The sequence below is a fragment of the Cottoperca gobio genome, chromosome 24 (genome assembly GCF_900634415.1).
Source record: "Cottoperca gobio chromosome 24, fCotGob3.1, whole genome shotgun sequence".
Taxonomy (NCBI): Eukaryota; Metazoa; Chordata; class Actinopteri; order Perciformes; family Bovichtidae; genus Cottoperca; species Cottoperca gobio.
Genome location: NC_041378.1, coordinates 4835922 through 4862049, shown reverse-complemented (window position 1 = coordinate 4862049; position 26128 = coordinate 4835922). Strand labels below are relative to the sequence as shown.

The window sequence follows — 26128 nt, the reverse complement described above, 5'->3', positions numbered from 1 at the left end:
GTACACGGATGACTCAAGGATTGACTCAGTGTCCAGGCTGTGGGATATATAAACACTTCTCTCCCACCACCATACCTCGGGTCAACTAAATAACAAATCCAAAGAAAAATCTAGCCGGTATTTTTGTTCAAACTCTAGTTTGTATTTTATTTTCCTGCTCATTCTGTGTTGTTTGTATTTGTCAATATAAAAACTGGATTTTCTGTTGATGCCTGAGTTTCTTTCAGTTTTATTTAACTGCAAAAACAAACATATTTATGTTTCTGAAAAGGTAACATTAAAAAGACCTGCAGTGCCTACCACACACACTGACACGCTGCTGTTATCGAGCTGCCATGCTCTCAACATTAAGATATATCTTCCTCTGTATTTTATATTGCACGGTAACACAATACAGAGTACACTGGACAACCACATAAACGGAAAACTCATACTTTAATATTAATGGTTATTTGTGGCAATACTCTAAACATGGAATTTAGTCACATTTTTGTGCACAATTACAATGTTTGCATGTTATTTTAGTAAATAAAGCACTTTAATTCTACTGTCAACTGTCTCCCAGGACGGAGAGACGTGCTTTAGATGTCGTGTGTTGAGCATAAAGTCGGGTGGTGATGGTCTAGTGGTGCGGCTTCCAAATACAACACCAGAAGGTTGTGAGTTCAATACCAGGGCTGCCACCATTGTGCCCCTGAGCAAGGCACTTAACCCTGAGTTGCTCCAGGGAGACTGTCCCTGTAGTTAGTTCACTGTGAGTCGCTCTGGATAAGATGTAATGTAATAAACAACATAGACAGTCTATGTGACGAACTTACCTGGATCCTCCATAACCAGGTTCTTCATCAGCCATTGTACAATATCTGTACCTGAAACAGAGAAAGACAGATGACTGTTATACAGTGTATATTTATTATTATTATTATTATTATTATTATTATTATTATTATTATTATTATTATTATTATTATTATATTAGTGGAAAATAAAATACATTTAGCCACATTTTGAGGCTGAATGAAAATATGTAAAAAAAAAAACTAAATGTTTCCATTAATTAAACCACTTCAAATAAAAAAACTAAAAGGGAATAAGAAAATATTAATTGAATAAAGTTAAATGTATAGCAAGAAGGAATGATAAACGAAAAAACTGCAATCAGAGTGATGTGATGTGGAATAAAGAACATGTTTAACATCTATATCTGCAACCTGTTGAAGAAATAATAGACTTTTGACTACTAGTCTTAAACTATTCAAATGTAAAATGATCTCACCCCACTCAGGACACTAATATGTAGAGATCTGATCATGTATAATAGGTAAAGTTACTAAAAAGAGAAAGTATAATCCCCTCCGAGTCCCCAGGGAGGCAATGTTTAATTTTTCATCATGCATTAGTTTTTCATGCCCTCGGCTGCAAACATTTGAGCTGCTGTTCCACAAATCCATCCGCTGCTGTAGTAATTGTCTTTATTGATACGCTCTACTTATGGCATATTGGGGTAATGCATTTTCCATAAGTGTAAGGACTGAGAGAGAGAAAGTTAATAGCCTTTCTTCGTTTCCTTCATTTGCTCGGTGTGTAAAAGCCTCCAACTGCGGCTCCAGACTTTTAAAGTGATATAGATTATCAATCCAAGCAACAACAGCCAGCGGGAGAGGTGTCTGACTTCAATCCCCACCTGACAGGTACAACTCACTGCTTTTATTTTTCTATTTTAAATGTGTGTGTGCATGTTTCCCTGCTGATTCACATCAATGCAGTTCCACACATCGACACCTACGGTCCCAGCTCCAGCGAAGCAGTCGGAGGTTGATTGCCTTGCTTAAGGGCACCTTGATAGTAGGAGGACAGCATTACTCATTCTGTTTCCACACGCACTTTCTTTTCCAAACATTTAATTATATGTTGTTCTCCTACTTCCCCTCCAGCTATTCAGATACACTGCTGAAGAAACGGAGCAGCAGCATCAACAGAACCAGAATGCAATGCAGCCACAACATATGTGTATATATACACCAGGTAACAAACACTGAAGGGTTTTCCATACATGTCTGTCTCGCTCTGCTTCTTACCTGTAACGACACTGGGGATTTTGGTCATGAAACTTTTGACGGTTCTGATGGGCACACCCTCCGTCTCATCCTGGATGAGAGTGATAATGTCTTCAATCTGCAGAGGAAGGCCGGCGAAGAGGACGGAGACAGGGACAGAAAGAGGGACAGACACAGAAAGGGTAAGTAAAACTTTAATACCATCCCATTTGAGGGAAGTCATACTTCAAGGACTGATTAAATATGCTATATTCAGCATATCAATACACCATCAGCACAGGAGTCTGCCTCCTTCAAAGTCTGCATTCTGTGAAGCAGGATCTTTCGTATAAAACTTGTGATTGCTTCGGTAAATCCTCTTTATATCGTCTCATCTGAGGAAGAAGGTCGAGCTCACTTCACTTCGCACGTTCTCAAGCTGCCCTTTCAAAGAGGCTACTTGTGAAATGATACACATGTAGTGTGTTTACTGCAGCACAACATTATCTGGGTAATTACATTTCAGCACAAACAGATACAAGAGCTTCAGGCTCTCTGGTGTGCCAAGGCGTTTGATTAATAACATTACAAGTTACACGCTATGAAACGGGCGAGAGGTCAAGCTGCACGAGTTGATGTCACTAAAAAAAACACAACTAATTAAGTCTCATCTTTTTTTGCGTGTCACTCTAAAGTCCTGACCCGGCATCTTGTTTTAAATAAGTACATTAAGGAAGTGATGATCCCATTCCCTTTAAACATGCACAGTACAATAACTGTAATTAGATCCACAAAAAACAAAGTGGGAGGACAAACTTGAAACTGAGTCACATGAAATCATTTGATGTTAGCCGGAGACGAGGTTCAGCAGGAACAGCACGTGCCTTTGGCCTAACATCACAACTGTACAGATGTTAAGTGAAACACATCGCCCACTTTGCTCTGTAGTAGTCAAATCTGTTGTTTTGATTGCATTGTTGACACCCCCCTCTCTGCACAGATGCTTCTTTGTTTGCGTCAGAGAGTGGGATGTGAGAAGTTGCTTTGGAGACAGCAAACGCAAAACTACCACACAACTCAGCTTTACTCTTTACTTTAAAGAGACAGACAGACAGAGAGAGAGAGAGAGAGAGAGAGAGAGAGAGAGAGAGAGAGAGAGAGAGAGAGAGAGAGAGAGAGAGAAGAGAGAGAGACAAATCGCAGAGTAGACGAGCTAGAATCGTAGTCTCCCATAGAGAGAGATAGAGACAGAGACAGAGAGAGAGAGAGAGAGACAGACAGACATAGAGATAATAGAGACGATATAGAGATTAACAAGATATTCTGCCAGAGATTAGAGAGTATGAGAGAATAAAACATATATATATATGGTATAGTCGCTATATATTCATAATAACATCGTCCAATATAGAGAGAATATCTGATAGATACCTAGAGAGCTATCTATAGATATCAGATATATCGATAGTATCGACATATTACTATAATATACCCATAGATATATATTATATATAGATCAAATAGATAGACCAATATGACAGATATATAGACAGACATAACGATAATATGAGAGAGATTGGGAAAAAATTAATAACGACCATCATGAAGCAGACAAGAGAGAGAGGATAGAGATAGAGAGGAACAAGACAGACGACAGACAGACAGCAACACTACCTAGCTCTCATACATCTCTCTCGCTCTCGATAGATAGAGCCCATACCATACAAGAGGCTCAGCCAGAGAAAATTAGGCTAACCCACACAACAGAGACAAATAGAGAGAGAACAACCAAATACAATACAATACCAATATAATATATACTACATTCATCTCTCTCTCTCTCTCCTCTCTCTCTCTCTCTTATGCCCTCCCCTCCCCTCTCTCGCTCTGCATCTGCTCTCGCTCTCTCTCTCGGCTTCCCTCCCCTCCAAAACTCCCGCTAGAGAGACAGAATAGGAGATCCGAACAGACGAGACAGAGAGCAGAGACATACAGACAGGAGATGACCAGAGTAGAGAGAGATAACCAGACCTACAAGACAACAGACCTACAAATACAATAACTAGCTATAGAAAAACAGACATACCAAAGAGACAGAAAGAGAGAGAGACCAGAAGACAAAGGAGAGACAGAGAGAGAGGAGGAGAACAAGATACAATACAAAAGACAAGAAACAAAACATACAATAGACAGACAGAGACAGAGAGAGAGATAGACAGAGAGTACAGAAACAGAGACAGACAGACCTAGTATGAACAATACAATACAGAAACAGAGACAGAGAGATAGACAGACTGACGAGAAAGAGAGAATAGACAGCAGAGCAAAGACAAGAACATACCAATAAAAAGAAAGAACAATAGCGAGAACAGAAGAAACAGAAAAGACAGCAGACAACGGAGCAGACAAAAGACAGAACGAGAGAGAGACAGACAGACAGACAGACAGCAGACAGACAGACAGACAGACAGACAGAAAGAGAGAGAGAGAGAGAGAGACAGAATTTGTATAAAATGATGGAGGTGGGTATACGTGTATTTTTAAACCTGAACCATCAAGCGATCCTTTTTAAAGAAGTGCTCACACACACACACACACACACACACACACACACACGCACACACACACACTCAGTCGGGCGTGCACAGAAGAGAACAACACTTGTGACTTCCTGTGCTCTACAGTGTGTTTTCATTTCATGCTGTATGCATTTTTCTGACCCTTTTAGCTTTATGAGTATATTTATAAGCCAGCTGTCAGTGGAGTACAACTCTCACAGGCTCCCACGCCAGGTCAAAGCTTACGTACTTCCACAACACACTTAATGTGCGGCGCTTTAAATAGACACAATACATCCTATACTGTACAAACCAACACACTTCTCTTTCACAGATTTTTAATTATCATAGATTTGGTCTGTTGGTCTGTGCATTTTGCTTCGCACAGCTGGTTGAATATGTTGTTGTTTTTCTGCACCCCCGCTCCCACAGCATGCACATCAGTAGGTTTCCTTGACATTGTTGTGCCTGGTAGTTTAAAGTCCGACAACCTTTACCAGCATGAGCACAGGCAATGAACAAGTCAGCGCAGTGTTGAAGTCTTCCTTTAACTGAGTCTGGGGTTATGCTGGTGGCAGAATAAAACATGTGTAGCCGAGCTAAGTGCATCGCTCACAGACACAATTACAGCAAATATTAAAAAGGAAAGAAAAGCTGCAAAAGCACATCTCATTCACCTCCCAAGACGAGATGCTCCCAGCCAAGATTCAAACTGACAGGCCTTCTGCTTTTACCTCTCTGGCCATCAGTCTGCTGTCACCCTGTTCCTCGCGCGTTGAAAGAAACAGATCCTGGATGTCTGCCACAAGCAAGGGCGCAGGCAGCTCGGGGCTCCACATCGGAATCAATATAATAATAAGATTCTAACAAGACCTTGATGGTCTGTGGAGACAGCTGCTCAAATTACTTTAATGGCTTCCGCTGTCATGAACAATTCCCTCCTGCTCCACCAATCAAAAGGGGAGTTCACAGCAGGTTTATTACAGCTGTCGACCCCTGAAGTTCAGGGGAAAGATTCCCAAAGTGCTGCCTGTGTACGTGTCACATGATGCTGCTATTTCTTTATCCAGAACAAAGTAGGAAAGAAATGCATCAGAGGATGTTTCACTTTACACGGATGCGTTGAGTCATCGTTGCATTACATTACACACAGCTTTATATAAGTCCATGTGTCATAGTTTGCATCATCGGAGACGGCCACTAAGGCTGAGCAAAGGGAAGGAATTCAAACTTGAAGACTCACAAACACTTAGCGGGAAGTGAGGTAATAAAAAATGACTTAAGTGACTTCAGTTTTCCCCTGTTTTCAGGATATGCGAGCGCGTCTGTGTGTGTGTGTGTGTGTGTGTGTGTGTGTGTGTGTGTGAGCACGGACCAGCCAGTGGGCTGGCAGGCAGCTTGGCAGACAGGTGGGTTATGGGATGACGAGGACCACGCTGTTGATTGTGTTTTAATGATGCCCTCGGGCAACAGAAAGGCCTCACGAGCAATAGTGACGCCATCGTGTCCTCAATAATCTGCTTAGTGTTCGAGTGGGAATCATTCTTCTTACGCAAGACTGAGAGAAGCGAAGGTCGGCGAAGATGAGCCACAACTGATATTATAAGCAAGGTAATGCTTCATCTTTAGAAACGGATTGAAGCTATTGTCGGTAAAGGAAGTATTTATATTTATATAACAATATAAATACCACAAAATGTTAAAATATTCCATTAAATTACAATTAAAAGTAAAGATACACATTTTCCAGAATGTTATTGGATTATCATTATTGTTGGGAAATTCATCATAATTTGTGAAAAGTAAAAGTAACTTTAGTGGAGTAAACAGTACTTTTTATTATAAAGTATAAACTATTAGTGTCATCAAATTGGAATTCCCAATAAACTGTTTTTACAAAACAATACAAGTATCAGTTGCAGATTAGTAAATGGATGTCATCTCATGTGCGTTGCTTTGTCAGTCAAAGCCCTTTAAAGGTGCAATATAAATAAAGTTATAATACTAATCATTATTATCCTAAGCCTATATTTAATGCTGCTGGACATCAAAACGTCTTCACCTACAGGAAGAGGTCACAGCTGGACTCACAACCTGTTATGCACGTCCTGAATACATGCAGGAGGCCAACAAAAGGACTTCTCAACTAAAAGAAATCCCCCTTTTGAAATCCTGACTGTGAAATGGCTGCAAGTATCCTTTCTTTACACAAAGAGAACACCGAGGAGAGGAGACCGACAAGGCCATCGCTATGGCTGTAATGAAGTCGGTATACATCCTGCCGAGAGAGAAAATAGCCGCGGCCCTGAGGGTGTCAGCGCAGAGACACACACTCTGAGAGAAAAGAAAGAAAATGACCTCCTCTGAACCAATGCGGCTCCGAGCCTTCCACACAGTGACAGTCGAACTTGCTGGAGGACGAGCGGACGGATGACTGACATTCAAGTCATCCGTCCGGGGATGGAATATTCTAGTTGTCCACAGCTTTGACCGTGAGGCATTTTAAACATGTTAGAGCTCAGAGATTATTATCACTCTTTTGTCAAACACAATGTTTGATGCATCGACGCTTCAGATCGACGGCCTAAGAATCACAGAAGCGACCATAAGATTTAAATTTGATGCATTAAAACACTCGTCACATGTTGTATTATAAGTCTCAACCATATCTGAGTGCTGATGGTCATATTTTATATTCCCCGGAGCTCAACTAAACCTGGGAAGAGTAGCTTAGAGAGTTGATTCATTTAGATTTCTGGGGAGGCGAAGTATGTGATCAGATTAGTCATACGAGACTATTGGCTGATTTAGCTCCTTCTGGAGCTGCTTCACAAGATCCTTCACAATCATGTGCTGAGCAGTGATTGCGACATGTTCCTCTCTGCTTTAAGTGCCACTTACATACTGACAAGGAACACTTGGACAGAAAGTCAAGTGATAACAAACCTGAACAAGTGATTCCTTTTGTTTAAAATGTCAGGCATATATTAAAAAGTATGAGCTTAAAATATAATCAGTGGGCTGCAGGGTTGTATATGCAATGAAATGTAAGGCTGCGCTCACGTCACCAGGAACGCTGCAGGTGAAATCAACTCCACTACTGAAGCTTCGGGGGGAGAAAAAGCCAAAAATGTAAGTTCATACAGATGTTACAGTTAATACGATTTGGCAGCATAATGTCACCTCAGTTCAGAGATCTCCTGTCAGTTAACTGATCCTAGAGGAAGTGCATTGATTGAAGCCAGTATTCACTGAACTCACTCCTTTAAAACCACGAAAGAACAGAATAAACTCCTCGTAAATCTGAAAACATGCACAGATTTCCGCGTGTGTGTGTGTGTGTATGTGTGTGTGTATGTGTGTGTGTGTTGTTGTTGTTGTAGTGGAGATGATTGGTTTTCATCTGTGTTTTATTTCCTTTCCAGGGACAACAGACGGAAATGAGCTAGTAGCCAAATCTGGTACAACGTAAGCATGTTTACTTCAGCGCTGTCACAATGTGTCTGAAGGGACTCATTATCCACAGGTCCCACCAACAAACCATCACCACAAACTCTCCCAACATTTGATATCTCACTAAAAATAACTTCATTATGGTCCCTTGAAATGGAAAGCAGCTCATTTCATAAGTAGAAGCTGCGATAATAAGTCGTTACGCAGGGCTGAGCGTCATGCTGGAGTTATCCATACATCAAACCATTTCAAATTAAGATTTTGGAGAAGGTGGCAATAACAGTGGAAATACACTACACGTTGTCAAACATAGCTAACAACTTGACTTATAAGTATAGATCTTAACTCTGGTTGATGGTACGCTTTCATAGTATAAGACACTGTTTGTGACGGCAGTCTACAAAACATCGACATGACCTTGGAACCTCCCTGGAACAGTGCACATGTGTAGAAGTCTGGCAACCTCAGCGTGTCCAGATTTCACAACCTACTGCTAACATGAGCTGCATCACACAAACACTAAATGTGTATCATCAGGTCAGGAATGATCCTGATCCTCATGAATGTTAGAATTATGATCCGGATAATCCAACTCACTTTACACCATCATCAAACATGTGAATATGAGAAATATGAACACCAGCAGAGAACTCACAGACGGTGCGTTTACTGTCCAAACGCCTAATTGTTTTTTAGAGCGTCCCGTTATACTAATCCTAAAATGACGGCTCATTTAGTGCGTGGGTGTAATGATCGCCACGCTCGTCAGAACAGCAAATGGCTGCTGCTGGACCCTCCTACGAACCGGCCTTATGAATGACACGTGTATGAAGGTTGAATTGAAACTGTGTTGTCCAGTATTAGTTGGTGTTGTTAGTTTGAACACCGCTGCAGCGTCAGATAGGGATCGATTTGAAGGAATACGTCTCTGCGGTTGAACATCTCTGTATGTTTAGAGGCAACAGTGGCGTCAGTAGTGTGTGGAAGGTGGTATGTATAGACGCTTTGGTGTGTGTGTGTGTGTGTGTGTGTGTGTGTGTGTGTGTGTGTGTGTGTGTGTGTGTGTGTGTGTGTGTAGGTGTACTGTATGTGTCATCTCGGGTAACCGCTCTTTCTCAGACCAAGCTTTCCTTTCAGTACGGCACCTTTCCTCCCCTGCAGTGCTTGAATCCCGCAGCTGCTGCACCTCTGCAGATACTGCCAGGCTCTCTGGGAGTTTTAAGATTAGACTGCCGGGGGTCACTCTGGTGATAACTCTTTGCATTTTTATTATATCCATCTATCGTGTATTCTGCTATATTTCATATTGCTACTAAGGGCCTTTATCACTTTTATTTGCACCCTGAATCCGGATCATAACACTTTATTTTCATTAGGTGTTTTAAGGAATCATGAATGTTTAATATTAAAATATAATAAAACTATCGTTATTATAGACCCGGCGTAATATGTGATCGTATAACGTTCTCATCAATAAACCTTTAATACTTAATAAGTGTTTAATGCAAATTGATTAATGTATTTTCATAAAGATTTCCAGCTGATAACAATAATAATAACACACACACACACACACACGAGGTGGGAGGGAGCGCCTTTCAATGAATCTTAAGCACGCTGGGAAATAATGTGCAAAGTGCTTTGATGAGAAGGTTGTATTGTGTAACGTTCTACACGTATTAATCTTTCTTTTATTGCCGATTGGGTGAACGGATTGTATTAGCAGATATTATGCAAAGGCTTGAGCTTCATGTTGCTGCCTCAGACTTTCAAGAATAAAAACCTTCAACTCAAACATCTTTGAGGGGGTGTAAATGACACGCTCTCCAGATATTCAGTCTGTTCGGTTTTAAACATCACACCTACGACAGCGATGTATGAGCTGTGGGACAGTGTGACGACATGTGTGTGAGCTACATGAGCTCTCACACAGAGAAGAGTTGGATGTGGAGGTCAGTAAAGACCATCAGCTGCACTTCGGTTGGTTGGAAATGCTCTATTGTTTTATCTGATTCGACCTAATCAGATAAGAGTTTACGATTCTATGGAGAATTATTTTTGTTTTGCAATAATCTTCCCCACAGACAACGCCCGTGTCTCTCTTCTCACACTCATATATTTCTCTAATCTACTCCATGAGCTCTTTGCATTAAAAAGGAAATGCATCATTTGCACGTTCTCAGAGGCTAACTACGACACGTCGACCTTCTGTCAAAGTGTGCAAGAACAAGGTTCTGATAATGAATGTTTCCTTGTGATCTAAGTTGTTTAATGAAGTCTGGGCACGTACAGTTCACGAACATGCGCTTCCGTAAGACTCCTGCAATAGAAGAGGAGCAGGGTGATCCCACATTCAATCTAATATCTCATGCAGGATATTAGCATTACTCGTGAAGCGGGGGGGGGGGGGGATTACCATGCCTGGCAAAGGTCAAATTAGTCATCAAACTTATTAAACGTAGTTCCAAAATGTATGTGTGTGGGCATCAGTCACACATTAACATACAGTGTTTCTCACACACACACACACACACACACACACACACACACACACACACACACACACACACACACACACACACACACACACACACACACAGAGTGGGTGTAATGACTGTGGAAAGTCAAGCCGTCTGCCTGCAGTGTAGCGCTTTATGTCTGAAGGTCACATGCGATGTCTTTGAGACAGTGATGATGGGTCTTCCTGGTTTCAGCCCAGTGCACCTGGCAGCAGGCTGATGTGACTGTTAATGGAAGTGTAATGACAACAGGATGGCTTTGACACAGTCGGCAGCCGGGGCATCTCAGCCCGACAGCCGATGTGATCCCTGAAGCGATCAGAGAGGCCTGTCAGGATTCTGGAGCACAGAAACAAAACAGTCGTCCTTTTGTTTCTCCTACAACGAATACCAAATGAAGAGATAATCAAAAGTCATACCTCAAGAGTGTATTTCAGAAGTGCTCTCCCATGGCTACTAGTCATATTCAACACAAGTGGCTGGATGAAATAGTTCTGCTGAAACCTTCTATAGCAGGGGTGTCAAACATGCGGCCCGCCAGCCAGAACCGGCCCGCCAGAGGGTCCAATCCGGCCCGTGGGATGTAGATACACTGTGATCAGTCAGGTGTAACGCACATGTGTAAATGATAAACTGATAAAATTGTTGAAATTGCATCTTTTTTTCTTAAGAAATTTAAACATAATGTTTTGTAAAAAGATAAAGTTTGAACATTTTCAGAACGTGTTTGCACTTTAAAACGAAGGAAAGAATGTGGAGTTGTTGTTATTTACAGGTTATTATGCTGTGATGTTACTGAGATCAAACTGCATGTGGCCCCTGAACTAAAATGAGTTTGACAACTGTACGTTTTGTAGGAAGATACTCCAAGTCTGATTTTGGTTAGAGGTCGATAGATATGTTTCTAAACATCGGTTAACTTCTGCACTGTGGAGCCCAACTGCGTAAGAAAGAAATACAGTAATCCATCATAGCAAAGCCTCGGGTGGAAAAGATTAAAATCAGCTTAATGGTGTATGCACCCACATCTTTATCACGGCGACGGCTGCATGCATAGAGATAGGTAAGCAGTTACACACATTTGTCAAGGTCAATTCTATATATTTTATACATTAGACTATAAAACATAATTGGACAAAAAAGGGTGAGGTTGTACGTGTGTGGTACAAGTTCTTTTATCGCTAATCATTTTCTATTGAAAGAGGTTGTATATTATCTAAAGTCAACTGAAAATACTTCACATTTTGTACGTATAAAACTTACAGATGCCGCGGTTTATTAATAATATTACATTTGCACACATGTAACTGTAAGTGGTAGTCTGGTGTCTGCAGTGAAAGGACACTCGTTGCCAGTGGAAATGTGTCCCTGCTGGATTCCCAGATGGACAAACAGCTGCTTTCAAGTGTCGAGGTGTATTTTTAGCCACTCCTCGAGGAAGCTTTAAAAATACTTTCTTAGGTTGTTTGTTGTACGCTGAAAATAATTCTCCTCTTGTTGTCGCTACCTCTGCAGCACCCCACGCCGGCCCTCCAGCATGCGTGGCTCCATGGCACCTTAAATATCACGTTACACAAAAGGGAGAAGATATTTTAAGGTTGAAACGTCTACTGGGCAAACTAAAATGTGCTGAACGGCCGTGGTGGAAGATGAACTCATGGTGTCAGGCGGCCCCTGTCGTTCGCCTGACACTCAGGAGCTGCTGATCCAATCTGTTCTGTGCACATCCATCACAAGCACACACACACGCTCAGGAACAATCTGCGCAACACTACGCATCACATATCCGTCAATTATCTCTTTTTTATTTATAGAAAACTAAAATAGTGTTACATCATCAGAAGTTCTACTGAGAGCCACTTTAAGACAAAGAGGAAATGATGAATTCCTGAGGTCAGAAGTTAAAACAACCCGCTGGTGATTGAGGTTTCTGTCTGGCAGAGAGCCTCGTGGCCACAGACAGCAGAGTGTGAACTGAGGCCAAACACTCCCTGGGCAATAATCAATCCAGACAAGTTTTCATTGCTCGCAGCGCTGGACACCAACAGAGCTGACCTCGCGTATCAAAGCCCGACACATCCATACCTGGCAGAGAGTCGGTAATCATGGCAGGGGAAGGCTGATTATATTTATTCTTCCTGTTCACACATGAGAGTTCAGCCTGCCTTCATCAAATGTAATTATTTTGAGATCAAATAACTTATTCTAGGTTTCCCCTCATGAAACACATACAAGAGAGTTTATTTTCATTATCCTTCCGACCATCGTCAACATCATCACAGGTATTAAAATGTGTCTTTATGTAAAATGATCCCGAGCACAGAGAACATTCATGTTTCTGTGGTTTGGTAGAAAAGCTCTGAACTCAGCGTGTCTCTAATTAGCCGTCGTCTTTCTTGGAATAAAATTACTTTTTGATTATTGCAGCTCAAGAACACTGACACGTACCCGACGCTTCTTAAACTGCAGATGCCTGTGGTAAACAATATTGGGGATTACCATATGACAATTTGAGTTTGAAGTTTATTTACAAAGAACACTTTAAATAAAATGAAAAGATGAGACCGGGCCTGTTTTAACTTTATTCTTAATTTGTCATAGAAAGTGTGTTTAGGATACGTGGGTGTCTCTGGACCAACTGTGGCTACACACATACATATAATGAGACTCTTTATTTTAATATGAGATAGCTACTTATGATTAATATACATCTTGGACTGTAGCAATGTGAGGGTAAGGTAGGAAGAGATGTGTGGGTGCTGGGAGTGGGTCTGAAGTTATTTCTGCAGATAAAGCAGAAACAGAGAGTCCTTAAATCATCAAAAGAGGAAGAAAGAAGCTTATTAACTTAATAAATACCTTATATACCCACACCTCTGTATATACAGAGAACCACACACACATCTGTATACACAGAGAACCACACACACATCTGTAACTACAGAGAACCACACACACATCTGTAACTACAGAGAACCACACACACACCTGTATACACAGAGAACCACACACACATCTGTATACACAGAGAACCACACACACATCTGTAACTACAGAGAACCACACACACACCTGTATACACAGAGAACCACACACACATCTGTATACACAGAGAACCACACACACATCTGTAACTACAGAGAACCACACACACATCTGTAACTACAGAGAACCACACACACATCTGTAACTACAGAGAACCACACACACACACACACACACACACACACACACACACACACCTGCATATACAGAGAACCACACACACCTGCATATATAGAGAACCACACACACCTGCATATATAGAGAACCACACACACACACACACACACACACAAAAACAGCCTGTTAAAATTGAATATCGCTCTCACACACGTTTCTTTCTCTCTCTTGAAAATAAAGAATCCAGAAGCTAAAATCTTGATCTTTGTTCAAACAAACCTCAGATTTAAACTACAAACACAGAAAACTAGAACCGTGGCTGCGAGTGCAACGGATCCTCTCACATTCCCACGATGATGCAGATTGAGCCTGATCACAGCTTTAAAGAAGGGCACATGTGGGGCGCTATTAGCCATGACCATCTCCCCTCACCCTGGAGAGCAGTCCACAGGCTGCTTGTGAGCGCAGCCATGAGGGCTGCCGTTTGAGAAGCAAGCCGACTGTCTGGCAGTAAAGGCAGAGACTTCAGTGCTCTGAAGGCAAAGCACTCTGGCTCTGTTCCTCTGTTCTCCCGCCTCATGTTTTATCATCCCTGCAGGATCTCTTGTTCTGAAGCACTTGTCCATGCGCCGCTGTATAAAGATCTCCAGCAAAAGATAAGTGCACTTTGCAAAAACTCTGCATACCTTTGGTCTTCTGCGGCCAGGCTTTGATATATTTGAGTGCCAATGTTCAGCTCCGCACTGTATTAATGAACCGGCGCTGTGAGGTCATTAGGGATAGAGAAGACATTTCTGAATGCATATAGCCTGAAAGCCTTAGGACGTGTCTGTAATTGGTTTGTATTTTTAATTTAATCTTGAAGCTGAATCAGTCCAAACTTCTTGGTGTTCTTTTTTCATGATCCACAGTTTTAAATATGCACACACAGAGGAGTTATACATCTGAAACTAGTCTTTCATCAGCTGTGTTTTGCTGCGCATGCATTACATGGTTAAGATTCCATCCGAGCTTTAGCATTGGTCATAATCGGGAAGATGCAAGCAGCAAATACACATCGTATCACTGTTCAAATGTGCTGACGAAGTTGTTTGAAGCTGGCAAAAGTTATAAGATTTAGGGAATTGTATGGATTTCTGCAGTTTATAACCAAGAGCAATGCATTTGTTGTGTGACCTGCACTACCGTCTATAATGCACTACCAGGGTAACGTTAGGAGTGTGTGTGTGCTTGAAGCCTGTGATCCTATAAGAGAGAGACTGGAGGTCTGAGTTAGTGATAGTGTTGGTTCCCCCAGCAGACAACAGAGCACGCCGTCTACTTTACATCCTCAGAGGTCCAATTAGAGTAAAGAGTGAGATCTGGCGCTACCTGCCCCACTTAAACAGAACCATAACACCTTCCACACAAGATTTATTATTCTTAATTCTCGAGTGTTTTCCAAAGAAACCACACGGTGAAACATTTCCTTATTTATTTATTAGTTATTTATTCTCAAGTTAAAATCTTAATTGCTTACAATTAATTTGCTATAAATGTATCAAGCTACGAGCCTGGACCTTTTGATTTTAGAGGACCATTTAGTTTCCAATCAGTTTGACAGTATTAGTCTTTTCTAACAATAGTTGTTACATACAGTGGTTCTTCTCAACAATACAGGAATGTCCCTTAAAGGCTTGAAACAAGGCGTATGAAGGCTAACCTGCTTGTTACACCATCTGAGAAGCCTTCATTGGAAACTGTTTGGAAAAGCGCAGGCACTTTCAAATAATACTTGGCAGGTGATTGGATAAACCACGTGTCTATCACCGTCAATTTCAACCAATCAGATCAACGTCGATGGCGTTTTCAGTGCCGTTCTATGCCACCTAAACTCCGCCCGTAGCTGCCAGTATCTCCTCACAACTCACCGATTGGTTGAACCAAAGGTGGTTCGGACACGAAAGCATTACTTGAATCTGACGAGTTGGATTCTCGCGTGATCTTGAGATATCGGGAGGATCCAGCTGCCACGCTAAGTAAAAAGAAAATATCACTGATTCCAATACGTCTTCCAATATTATCATTCTTCACATGAGACCAATACATTCAAAGCAATGCAGAGAAAATGCTCAAATTATAGGTTAATCATTCTTTAACCTTTCCCTTTCAGGACCGTTGATATCAATGTCTCCCCATGAGGCAGTCCCACCCATATTTCCCATCTACATTGCGCTTTACGTGGCACTTGTGCATCTTACCCCGGAGGGCTCGTGTCTCTGGAGGTTTCAGTCTGCTCTCTCCAAGTCGCACAGACACCCCAGAGCAAAGTCTGGGAGTCCTCTGGGCGAGGGAGCATTTTATTAATGTTGCCGTCTGCTCAGGATCTACTGGCTCAGCACTTCAGCAGCTCCGTTCATTTGAACCAAGATGGTTTGGTGCTGCCTGTTTCTGGGTCCAGAGGTGTGTTACCTCCAAGCATAATCCCACTGCGGTCATTAAACACTCAGTAAAACTGAACCCTAGTTTCATTTTGCATTTAATTACAGCTTTTCCTTCCAAGGTGTGAACGATGAAACGTCTTGTTGCAAAGCAGTGGACAGCTTTATCTGCCCGGGACGAGAGAAAGCTTGGAACAAATGAACCAAGACACAATCCACTTGTTTGCCGCTAGTATTCAAAGTGCAACGACCACAGCACAGGTTTCCTCCAGCCCTTTGGAGAGAGCCACATATATTTCAGCCTTGCATCGAGGACTGCCATCAATTACGTCGATGGCCCCCGAGGAGCTGCTGGCCTGATAGATAGTGCAGCAGCCAGGCATTGCTCCAACAGTCTTCTGTATCCTCCCGGGGTCGAGGACAGGCCTATTCATCATAGCCCCATCTCAGAGCCATATCCTTTTTGCTGTCAGACCCAAGAGATGAATACCCCCGTTTGGTTTTACCTTTGTGGAAATTGTAGGGTGCCGAGTTGCCACTGCTTTTACGCCATAATTGAGAGGCCTTAGGTAGGAGAGCTACAAGTGCAAGCATTAACAAAGAATGATGGAGAAAACCTTCTGCAGAAGTAATGGCAGAGAGAACACTCTGCAAATAAAGAAGCGAGTGGGGCACTGGGATTCGCAACACAGCCAGACAGGAAGAGCATATCAGAGAGAGAAGGAGCTCTTTGTGATGGTTCATTTTGCCTTGAAAAACACCAGATGAGAGGACGCTGCCATTTCTGAAACCTCTCCTGTTTCAATGGAGGAGCAGTTCAGCTTCACCTCAAACTGAACTAGAAAAACCGCCTCCACCCCACTCATCAAGTCCTTACTAAAAGAGCCGGGAAGTTAAGGGAGTATATGGCAGAAGGGCTGAAAGCGAGTGAGGATGGTCCAGTGAAATCAGCATGCACGCTGCCTTTCGCTCTTCCAAATAAAAGCAGAAATGGCATAAAACAAAAGTCACTTTTTTATGAAAATAGAGATGATGAGGCTCCATTCATCGCTGCTGAACCCGGCATGAGCAGTCAAGGAAAGCCATGATGTTGGAAAGTCATTTCTTTTCAGCGCAGCATGGAGGGAGATAGCAGCATGCCATTATAGAAGCACAAGGAAAACTCTGGACAGTTATTCCTTAGGGAAGCCAGGGGGGGAGATAACACACACACACACACACACACACACACACACACACACACACACACACACACTTTCATTCTCTCTGACACAGACGTACACACATTGTCCAGTAGTTTCTGTGTAAAGCACTTTCTGACAGCGTCAAAATAAAAAAAGGCATGAATGAAAATGTACTTGATTTGAAACCAAAGTGTGTGAAGGACTGGGAAGTGAAGTGTGGAGGTGAAGGACTGGGAAGTGAAGTGTGGAGGTGAAGGACTGGGAAGTGAAATGTGGAGGTGAAAGGAAGAATGACAAAAAGAGAGACTCGGTAATGTTGGCAACCAGCAGCAGGCAGCAACAAATCCTCTTCAGCTCAGTTCCCAGGATCAGGAATTGAACACGGTATTAGACTCGACTCAGCAGATGGAGGAGAGTAATTCCACTCTCCAAACTATCAATAATTTATTCTCGCATGCGAAGACTCACGTGCACGAGGAGAAAGCATGCATGCATACAGAGTCACTGCAGCTGCAGGTTTCAGTCATCTCAATTGGGTTTAACATAACATTTCTTTTATAATAATGATGCATGTACACAACACGTACACACTCACAACCATCCTTTGGCCACTGAGCAACGAGCCCATTAGTGTGTGATGATATTTAAAAGGTGTCAAAGTGATAAAGTAAAGCAGTGGGAGACTTCTAGTCACTTCCCGGGACTGTTAAAGGCCATTGTGATTCAGCTAATGTCAGAGAACTGAACCTTTGGCCCTGTTAACGAGGCGATAACAGCACATAAAGGGTAGTGACATCAACATGAAATCTACACTGTGTCGAGAGCCCCGCTGGTTCAGACTGTTGGAAGTCATGCCTCACAGAGTGTTGTAGCACAGCGTCTGTGGATCAGATGTAAGAGTCGGACGTTCTAATCTGCTGCTCAGCCATCCAGAAATTCAAAACAGCAGAATATGATGTGATCAATTAAATGTCTCACATGTCTGATAACAAATCATTTTCCCATGGTTCATCCCCTCAAACGGATACACAATGGAGATCAGTGGATGTGAGCAGGGACCGGCCTGTTAGCTTACAGAAACCCATAGATTTGCTGTCAAGGCTGTTGCTGCACTGAATCGAGAGGAGCCAGTATTAGCTTTGTGTTCAAGCTTATCTCTCACCCCTTACTGGAAGCTTCGCCTCTTCTTCAATTAGGCTAACAAACTCAATCCTTTGCACTCTGTCACTTTCCACTACGTCTTATGCTTAGATGGAAGACAGGACTGTAGAAACAGGGATCAGAGATCATCGTTATTTCTCTTTGGATTCTCTTCCTACAGGATTCTCCCGTTATATGTGGATTTGGCGGCCATCATACTGGTGACCACTTTCTCCTCCTTTATCCAGAGGGTCCCTGTGAGCCAGTTGCTTATCAAGGAAACCTCATTGAGAAAAGGTCACACTATCCCCCAATCATGGTCATTGTTTTTGTACAAAAATGTCAAATAGCCTTATTAAATGTACATCCAAACACCAATTTGTAAAGCAGACTTTCCAAATAATGGACACAAACAAAGAAGAATTATGATTTTTATTTATTTATTCAACAGAAGTGGTTGAACTCACAAAAACTGGAATGTTGACGTGTGCAAAAGTATGTGAACCCTTTTAGTTAGTAGCTTGTGACGCTCCTTCTGCAGCCATTACTTCAACCAAACGTCTTCTGTAACCACCGACCAGTCTCTCCCATCTGCTGTTGGGGGTTGTTGTCCACTCTCTCCAGTTGAGAGAGGTCGGAGGCACATCTGGCATGTACCGCCCGCTTCAGGTCTGGCCACAACATTTCTATTGGATTGAGATAATTCTATCTCGGACTCGTCTGTCCAGGGAATGGATTTCCAGAAGGCCTCTGGTTTGTCCAAGTGCTCTCTGGCAAAGTTGAAACGGGCCGCTCTGTTCGTTCTTGAGAGCAGAGGCTTCCTTCTAGCGACCCTCCCATGAACGTCATGTCTATTCAACTTCCGTCTGATTGTAGACGCGTGCACATTTAGCTCAGATGCTGCCAGAGAGGTCTGCAACTCTCCAGAGGTGATGTGTGTGTTGGCTTTTACCTGATTTATAATTTGTCTGCTGCTTCTTGGTGATAGTTTTGAAGGGTGTCCACTTCTAGGCAGAGTTGCGGTCATGTTGGATGCTCTCCATTTGTCTTACAGTGGATGGATGGAGCTGGAATCTTTTGGAGATGGAGCTTTCCCCAGACTGATGAGCTGTCAGTACCTTCTTCCTGATGTCCTCGGATATCTCCTTTCCTCTCAGCATGTTGTTCTGTGTGGGTACATCTTGGCACTACAGTAGTTTGCTTGGTTTCCTCTCTCTTTTAATCTGTGATGTCTCATTTGATTGGTTTGCTTACTTGATAAATAAATAAGCACCCAAATGTGTTTCACAGAATCTGTTACATATTTCATGTAGTTTTTTGGCAACTCACACACAAGTACATGCAATGATAAACATAAACCTGACATTTCATGTACAGAAATCTGGTGATGATAACATAAGAAAATCATGATTACATCAAATATTATTTTTGCAAATATATATTGAGTGGTGCACTCAAAACTATTTCCGCAGACCGCTGATTAATTAGTAAGCAAATGTTACAGCCAGTGTGGTGCACGTGCAGGGAGGCTCGATAAGGCCACAAAGTCGGAAGGTGTTGTTTGGTCCTCTGGGTTAATTAGACTGCAGTGAACTCCACAGATGAGGCAGCCTCTTTGAAAAATGGCCCCCGTCTCCACCGATTAGCAGTCACACACACACTGTGTGTATTCGTGGGGGTTGGTATTCATACAGTAATTACAGCAGCATACACACACACACACACACAAGAAGCAATCAAACAAGGGTGATGGTGGCCATTAGAGGACTGATGCGTCAATAGACCCAGAGGGGAGAGGAGTTCTAGATAACATACCATGATAGCATAACGCAATGGCAGAAAGATAATTATGTTTGCACTTTACATCCCACTACACACTCAGCCAGGATGTTGGGATGCTCTGTCATTTGATCTCGAGTTACACCAGGAAGCATTTGACGGACGGGAATGTGAAGGAGGTTAAGTTCAGCGTGGAAACATTTTCATAACTTTCAGTTTCATGATGATCAATGTACAGCAAATGTAACCATTTCCAATTACACAAAGCAATGACTTACATTTCAAGCGTCTAAAACTTGGCTATGAACGAGGTTCGAAGGAGAGTGACCTCCCCCTTTCCTTTGATTTATGTCTGGAGAAACTCAGAGTACATGCGCGTGTGCAGATTAAAGTCAAATTTAATTTAACCCTTCACGACCGAATGAGTGCGATGGCAGACGGTGAATTTGTGCCTTTTTGTTTCCTTGTCAAAATCTCAACCTGCCAATTACTGCTGGCTTCTCAGTGAATAAAAAAAAGCTATGGGGCCACTCCAGCTCCATCATAGCAGGCAGCGGCTAAATTAAGATAAAAGCACACCAAATAGAAAGTGTATGCAAAATCATGGCGGTCCATTCTTTTCGAGAGCCAGGTATCTGATTGCAGATGTGCTGACATTTGCATGTCAAAGGCTTCATTGTCTGGGTTTGAGTACACGAATATCCAACTGTAGAATAAATGTGATTCTAAAAAACACGAAAATGAGCGTCAGGTGGTGTAGTGGTCGACATCCAACGCAACATCTGGGACGCACCACGACATCCCGACAAAGACACCAGCATGTCCGTATTAGTTTTGCCTTCTCTCGCCTATTTTAACAACAACTATTTTAAGAGCTCTGGGTGCTCGACCACGCTGATATGTAAACATGGTGAAGCGATAGAGAAGTTGTAATCGTTTGACTATCACCCCTATGCAACATTAATTAACCTCTGCATACTGTGTGCACATATGAACAGCAAACCACAAGAATTCAAAACGCTATGATGCCTAAGAGTGATCACGTCGCACATTCAGCACTCTGATTACACATTACCAGGAGGATGATTGATTATATATTGACTGCACATTGGGTTCGTGCAGACAGACCACCAGACTCACTCCCAGCTCACCAGTTATGTAACAAACTTTCTTATTTCACATTAAAAAACGTCCTTTTTCTATCTGATCCCAGTTTGAAACATAGAGCCACTGACCATGCTGTCGTATATTGTTGTCCTATATCAGTGACCTGTAAGAATGATAGTGTCTCATATATATCATACGTTTCTGAACCCCTCAAACAGCCATTTACATTAACATTAACACAAAAGATGTGTTAAATCAACCTGATTTATCCTGTGATGTTAATCGTGCTTCGTCAGTTGTTCCTTTGACCTTTTAAACAAGATCTCCAGCTCTGCAGGCGACCTGCTGTGGGGATTTTGTCACTTTTCCTGATTGACCTACCCGATCAACACCCCGCTGTTAAAACGATCGTGATCATCACTTTAATGAAGCCTTTCCATTGAACTGCCACCTGTTTCATCATCGACTGATCTCTGCGGCTTCTCACCGGACTGACCGCAGCCAGAGGTCTTCGGTCTTGATTGATTGTCGTTAATGGCTCGGCGACACGCGGGCGACTTTTTCAAATCGTTTCCCCCGCACATCCACGATCTGACATAATTGCTTCGCTTTGAAAGGATTGACGGTCATGAAAGCCATCTGTGAAGAAGCCCCTATAAACATTAATGAATATATGAACAGGAAATATTGCTGCTTTGTCAATAACCATCAGACTCAATGACTTTATATTTGTGGAAAGCACAGAACAACTTGTCAAACTCGTATTGCTGCTGCAGCTTGATTAATGCAGTCATAGAAAAAGCAATAAAAGAAATTGGCAGTAATCCAGGACAAACCTTCCCTGCCTACTGCTATTGACCTACAGAACAATTTACAGAACAAAAACCCACTTTAATGCAGACGTCATCTGCACCGCTCAGCGTGGGCGACTATGGAGAGCTAATAATAATTAAGATGACACAATCATTTGTGAGATTTAAATACTAGTAATGGATTTTAGGTGACGGCAACAGGAAAGACACCCTAAACTAATTCAGTAAAGTGAAATCTCAATTTAAAAGGAGTAGTTCGACATTTTTAGCATTTGTTATTAGATCAATTTCACAGTTATATCCAAACCCAAGAGTAAAAGTTGTTGTGGTGCAGCGACCTCCTGTCACTGCGCCTGCAGCTTCATAACGTACACAGCAAGATAGTGAACATGCATATTTCCCAAAAGAAAAGACATATTACCTCTGAAGAGGTGACAAGTGGAGCGATTTAAAACTGCGGAGACGATGCAATCACTTGCTGTGATTTACTGTTGGATGAATGGAGGCATGTTAATCTCCATAAATCCAATATTAAATCCTTTTTTGAGGACAAACAGGTATTGAACAAACGGATGCATCTTAGGTAAGATTGACTCTTCTTGACGCATGCACTCTTTGTGTTCCTGTTGTCCATGTGTGCAGAGAAGTATCTGTATTAATATTGATGATAAAAGGGACGAAAACCAAAATGTACAGTATTATCAACCCCTACTGAATCCTGCAAAGACGGAAGCTGCAGTGGAGGAAGGACAGAAAGACCTCTGTGTAAAGTGTTGTCTGTCTCATTCATAAAATAAACAACTAACCTTCTTCAAAAAAAGGAATTAGTCAAATCTCACAAGCGCTATTTAAGTAAAGCTCATGGATATACATGATGGAGAAGCAAACTGAAGCCCTGCTCTCCGACTCACAGGGATGAGATCAGCAGTTATTTGACAGCTGTGAGGGGAAATATGACGAGAGATCCTTGAAATGCACTGGATGAGTATTTTATCATCTGGGGAGCTAATAGTGTAATACCTCATTAGCAGAGCTTCGGCACTGAATGCTGAAATAGAAGAAGAGTGCTCCTCATTGAGCAATTCCACACAATCCTATAAAACATATAAATACATTATTAAAAAACGCTTTACTTGGCAATTACTCAAATATCACTCACGTATTTGGCATAAACACGTACTGCATCCTACATAATTGCAATTCCCTCAGAAAGGTCAGAGCTCAGGGTTTCCCACAATGCATCTCTCCTGGAGCAGCTCGAGGTTCAGTGCTTGAGGTTAATGGCACTTAAGTGAGGTGAGGTGTACAACCCTGGAGCAGGTGAACATCACCTTAGCTCTTGCAGGAAACATACACACATCTAGGGTGTATGTTTATTCAAACTTCCAAAAAAGCATTTAAGTCTTGAGGAAAAGTTTTAAGTCGTGTCAGAAACATTTTAAACAAACCCATGTCTCAGTTGTTAGAGTTCCCCTATGCATTCGCACTCATTCCACTCTAGCCAAAGTCAAAGAGTTAGTTTACTGTGACTCAGAGTAATGTGTATGTATGCAGCCCGAGACATGGCCAAGTGTATCTATGTGGGAGTAAGAGCTCCAATTATTTAAACAGCTCTCTGGAGCTCTTTCCGAGCCACGAGACGTATTGTAAGTGCATTTCCACCAGAAGCAATTCAAGCAAATTATGGGATAATGTAAAAGCTCTCTCTCTCTCTCTCTCTCTCTCTCTCTCTCTCTCTCTCTCTCTCTCTCTCTCTCTCTCTCCTCTCTCTCTCTCTCTCTCTCTCTCTCTCTGCTATTTTTCAACTTTAGTACGCAGATTCAGTCCGACTCTGCCCGGGCACCAGACCACACGGCACAGATCGTTATGTTGTGTATTATCAGATGGCTAACACATTTGTTCTGTGGAACTTATACTGGGAAGAATACATAGATTTGAATACACCAACACTTACAGGATGGTGCATATCTAGTTGTATGTTAAATCACCTCATTAAACAGAGAAATACTAGGACAACTTCCTGCCAGTGATTTCCCACAGATGACTTCCTGCTCTTTAAGGTTTCCATCTCTCATGTCTCCCGCTTGTAATGTATTCATCTGCCCTGCGCGTCCCTCCGGCGCGTCCCTCCGGCGCGTAACCCCGCCTCTCGGACGAGCACCATTTCTTCTCCACTTGATAAACAGCCTTTCTCCGAGGCAGATGAACGACTGTGACGAGAGAGGTCGTGAGGCTTTGAGAATGAGTTCCCGAACTGTATCAGTGAACAATGAAACAGACAGTCTCATTAGGATATCTATAGGATCTTCCTGCTGCGGTGCCCCGTGGGGCTCGGAGCAGGATGAGAGGCCACGGTTCTGGCGGGCAAGAGGGAAATTGAGCAGTCTCATTAAAGCGAAACATTCAGGCTGTGCTTAACAGGAAATGACAAGTCTATTTACCATCAGTGCCTCAGGAAAAGGCCTTCCGACCACACACACACACACACACCTTTATGTGCATGAATCTACACAAGCGAGTAACCTTTCCCCCACACGGAAGTGATGTTGCAAGGTGTAACAATCTAATAGGATTACATCATTTGTCAAGAGCATGTGTCAATTGCGCTGCAGAGCTGGATGGATTCTCTTCCAGCTAATTCCCCGATGGTTTCTGCTTTCCACGAATCCTGTCGTGCCTCGCAGGGGTTTTAAAGAGCAGCACACGTTGAATGTTTTCCCTTCGTTAATGGCTCAAAGGTATATTTTGCATGATGATAATTAACGAGCGTGCAAATCTTCTTATGGATAATCAGGTGCAAAGAATAAACTATAGGTTGTTTGTTGTTGTTGTTCACAGAGAGGTGGTTGTTGGGAAACGTTCATTAGGAGCAACGTTTAGCACAAAGCTCAGAATAAGCAATCCCACAGTACCAAAGTCCTAATTACTTTAAGAAACTCCTGAAGTAAATGCACAACATTTCATTACAGCACGTGAATGTTATAAATAAATAAGAATAATAGTTTCTTATTCATGTCCCCTAAGAGTAATCTTTGAGGAGCCTAATGTGAACCCAGACAGTTTTGCTGTGTTGGTGTTTATTAAGGAAGATAATGAAAAAACACTCCCCCATCATAAAAACAACTGAAGCACCAAGGAAGCTTCAATGTGTAAGATATGCCAGAATTTAAACTTAGAACAATGAACTAACATTATGAACCGAGGGTGAAGAGGTAACAGTGTTGTTGTGTCCAACACGTCTCTGTGTGTTGCAGAGATATCTGCTGTAATACCACTTGTTCCTCTCGAGGTGATAGTGAGTCAGTGTAGCTCCAGTGTGCTGGGAGAAGAAGTACAGCTGCCTGACTGCTTGTTAATATTACAGCCATGTTCTGTGTCTGTTGTATAGTTTGTTTATTGGATTGTATTCGAATATAGTCGAATTTTGCGCATTCTTGCCCACTGACTGACTGACTGACATTACACAGGAGTAAATACACAATATAAAGAATACATTAGAATACAACAAATATGCCAAACTACTCCAACTAAAATATAAACATTAGAGATTGTATGGACCCAGTTCAGGTGGCTCTGAATTACATATTGGACCTTTAAAGCTTCCTGAAGCAGAGAAACCATATCATCATATTTCTACAACAAAGGAACATCACTATGAGCTCCAAGCAGCAGCTTTTACTAACCCACTACCCCCCTCCTGCAGTTAATCAACTTTACGTTTCATGGAGGAAGCACGGCTCCAAGGACCTTATACCCATAAATAATTCATTATTTAACAGTAAGACTTGCTCTTTTTGTGCTTTGGAGCCGGCACAATGGCAACTAGTGGTGTAAGCCCGAACACTAACAAGTAAAACTCTGGCTGAGTGAACACTTTAATACTCCCAACGAACCCAGAGGCTCAGAGTGTTTGGCTGAGTCAGCCACACACACACACACACACACACACTTCCCGAGA

The 26128-nt window shown here is 42.2% G+C and overlaps 1 protein-coding gene across 1 annotated transcript in view; it reads right to left on the bottom strand.

Moving 5' to 3' along the window:
- The window catches only part of rgs6 (regulator of G protein signaling 6), a 66700-nt gene that overhangs the window by 14588 nt on the left and 25984 nt on the right, over positions 1 to 26128 (bottom strand). The window contains 2 exon segments of the mRNA XM_029425782.1: positions 819 to 869; positions 2079 to 2175. Coding sequence (XP_029281642.1) covers positions 819 to 869; positions 2079 to 2175 — 148 coding nt within the window.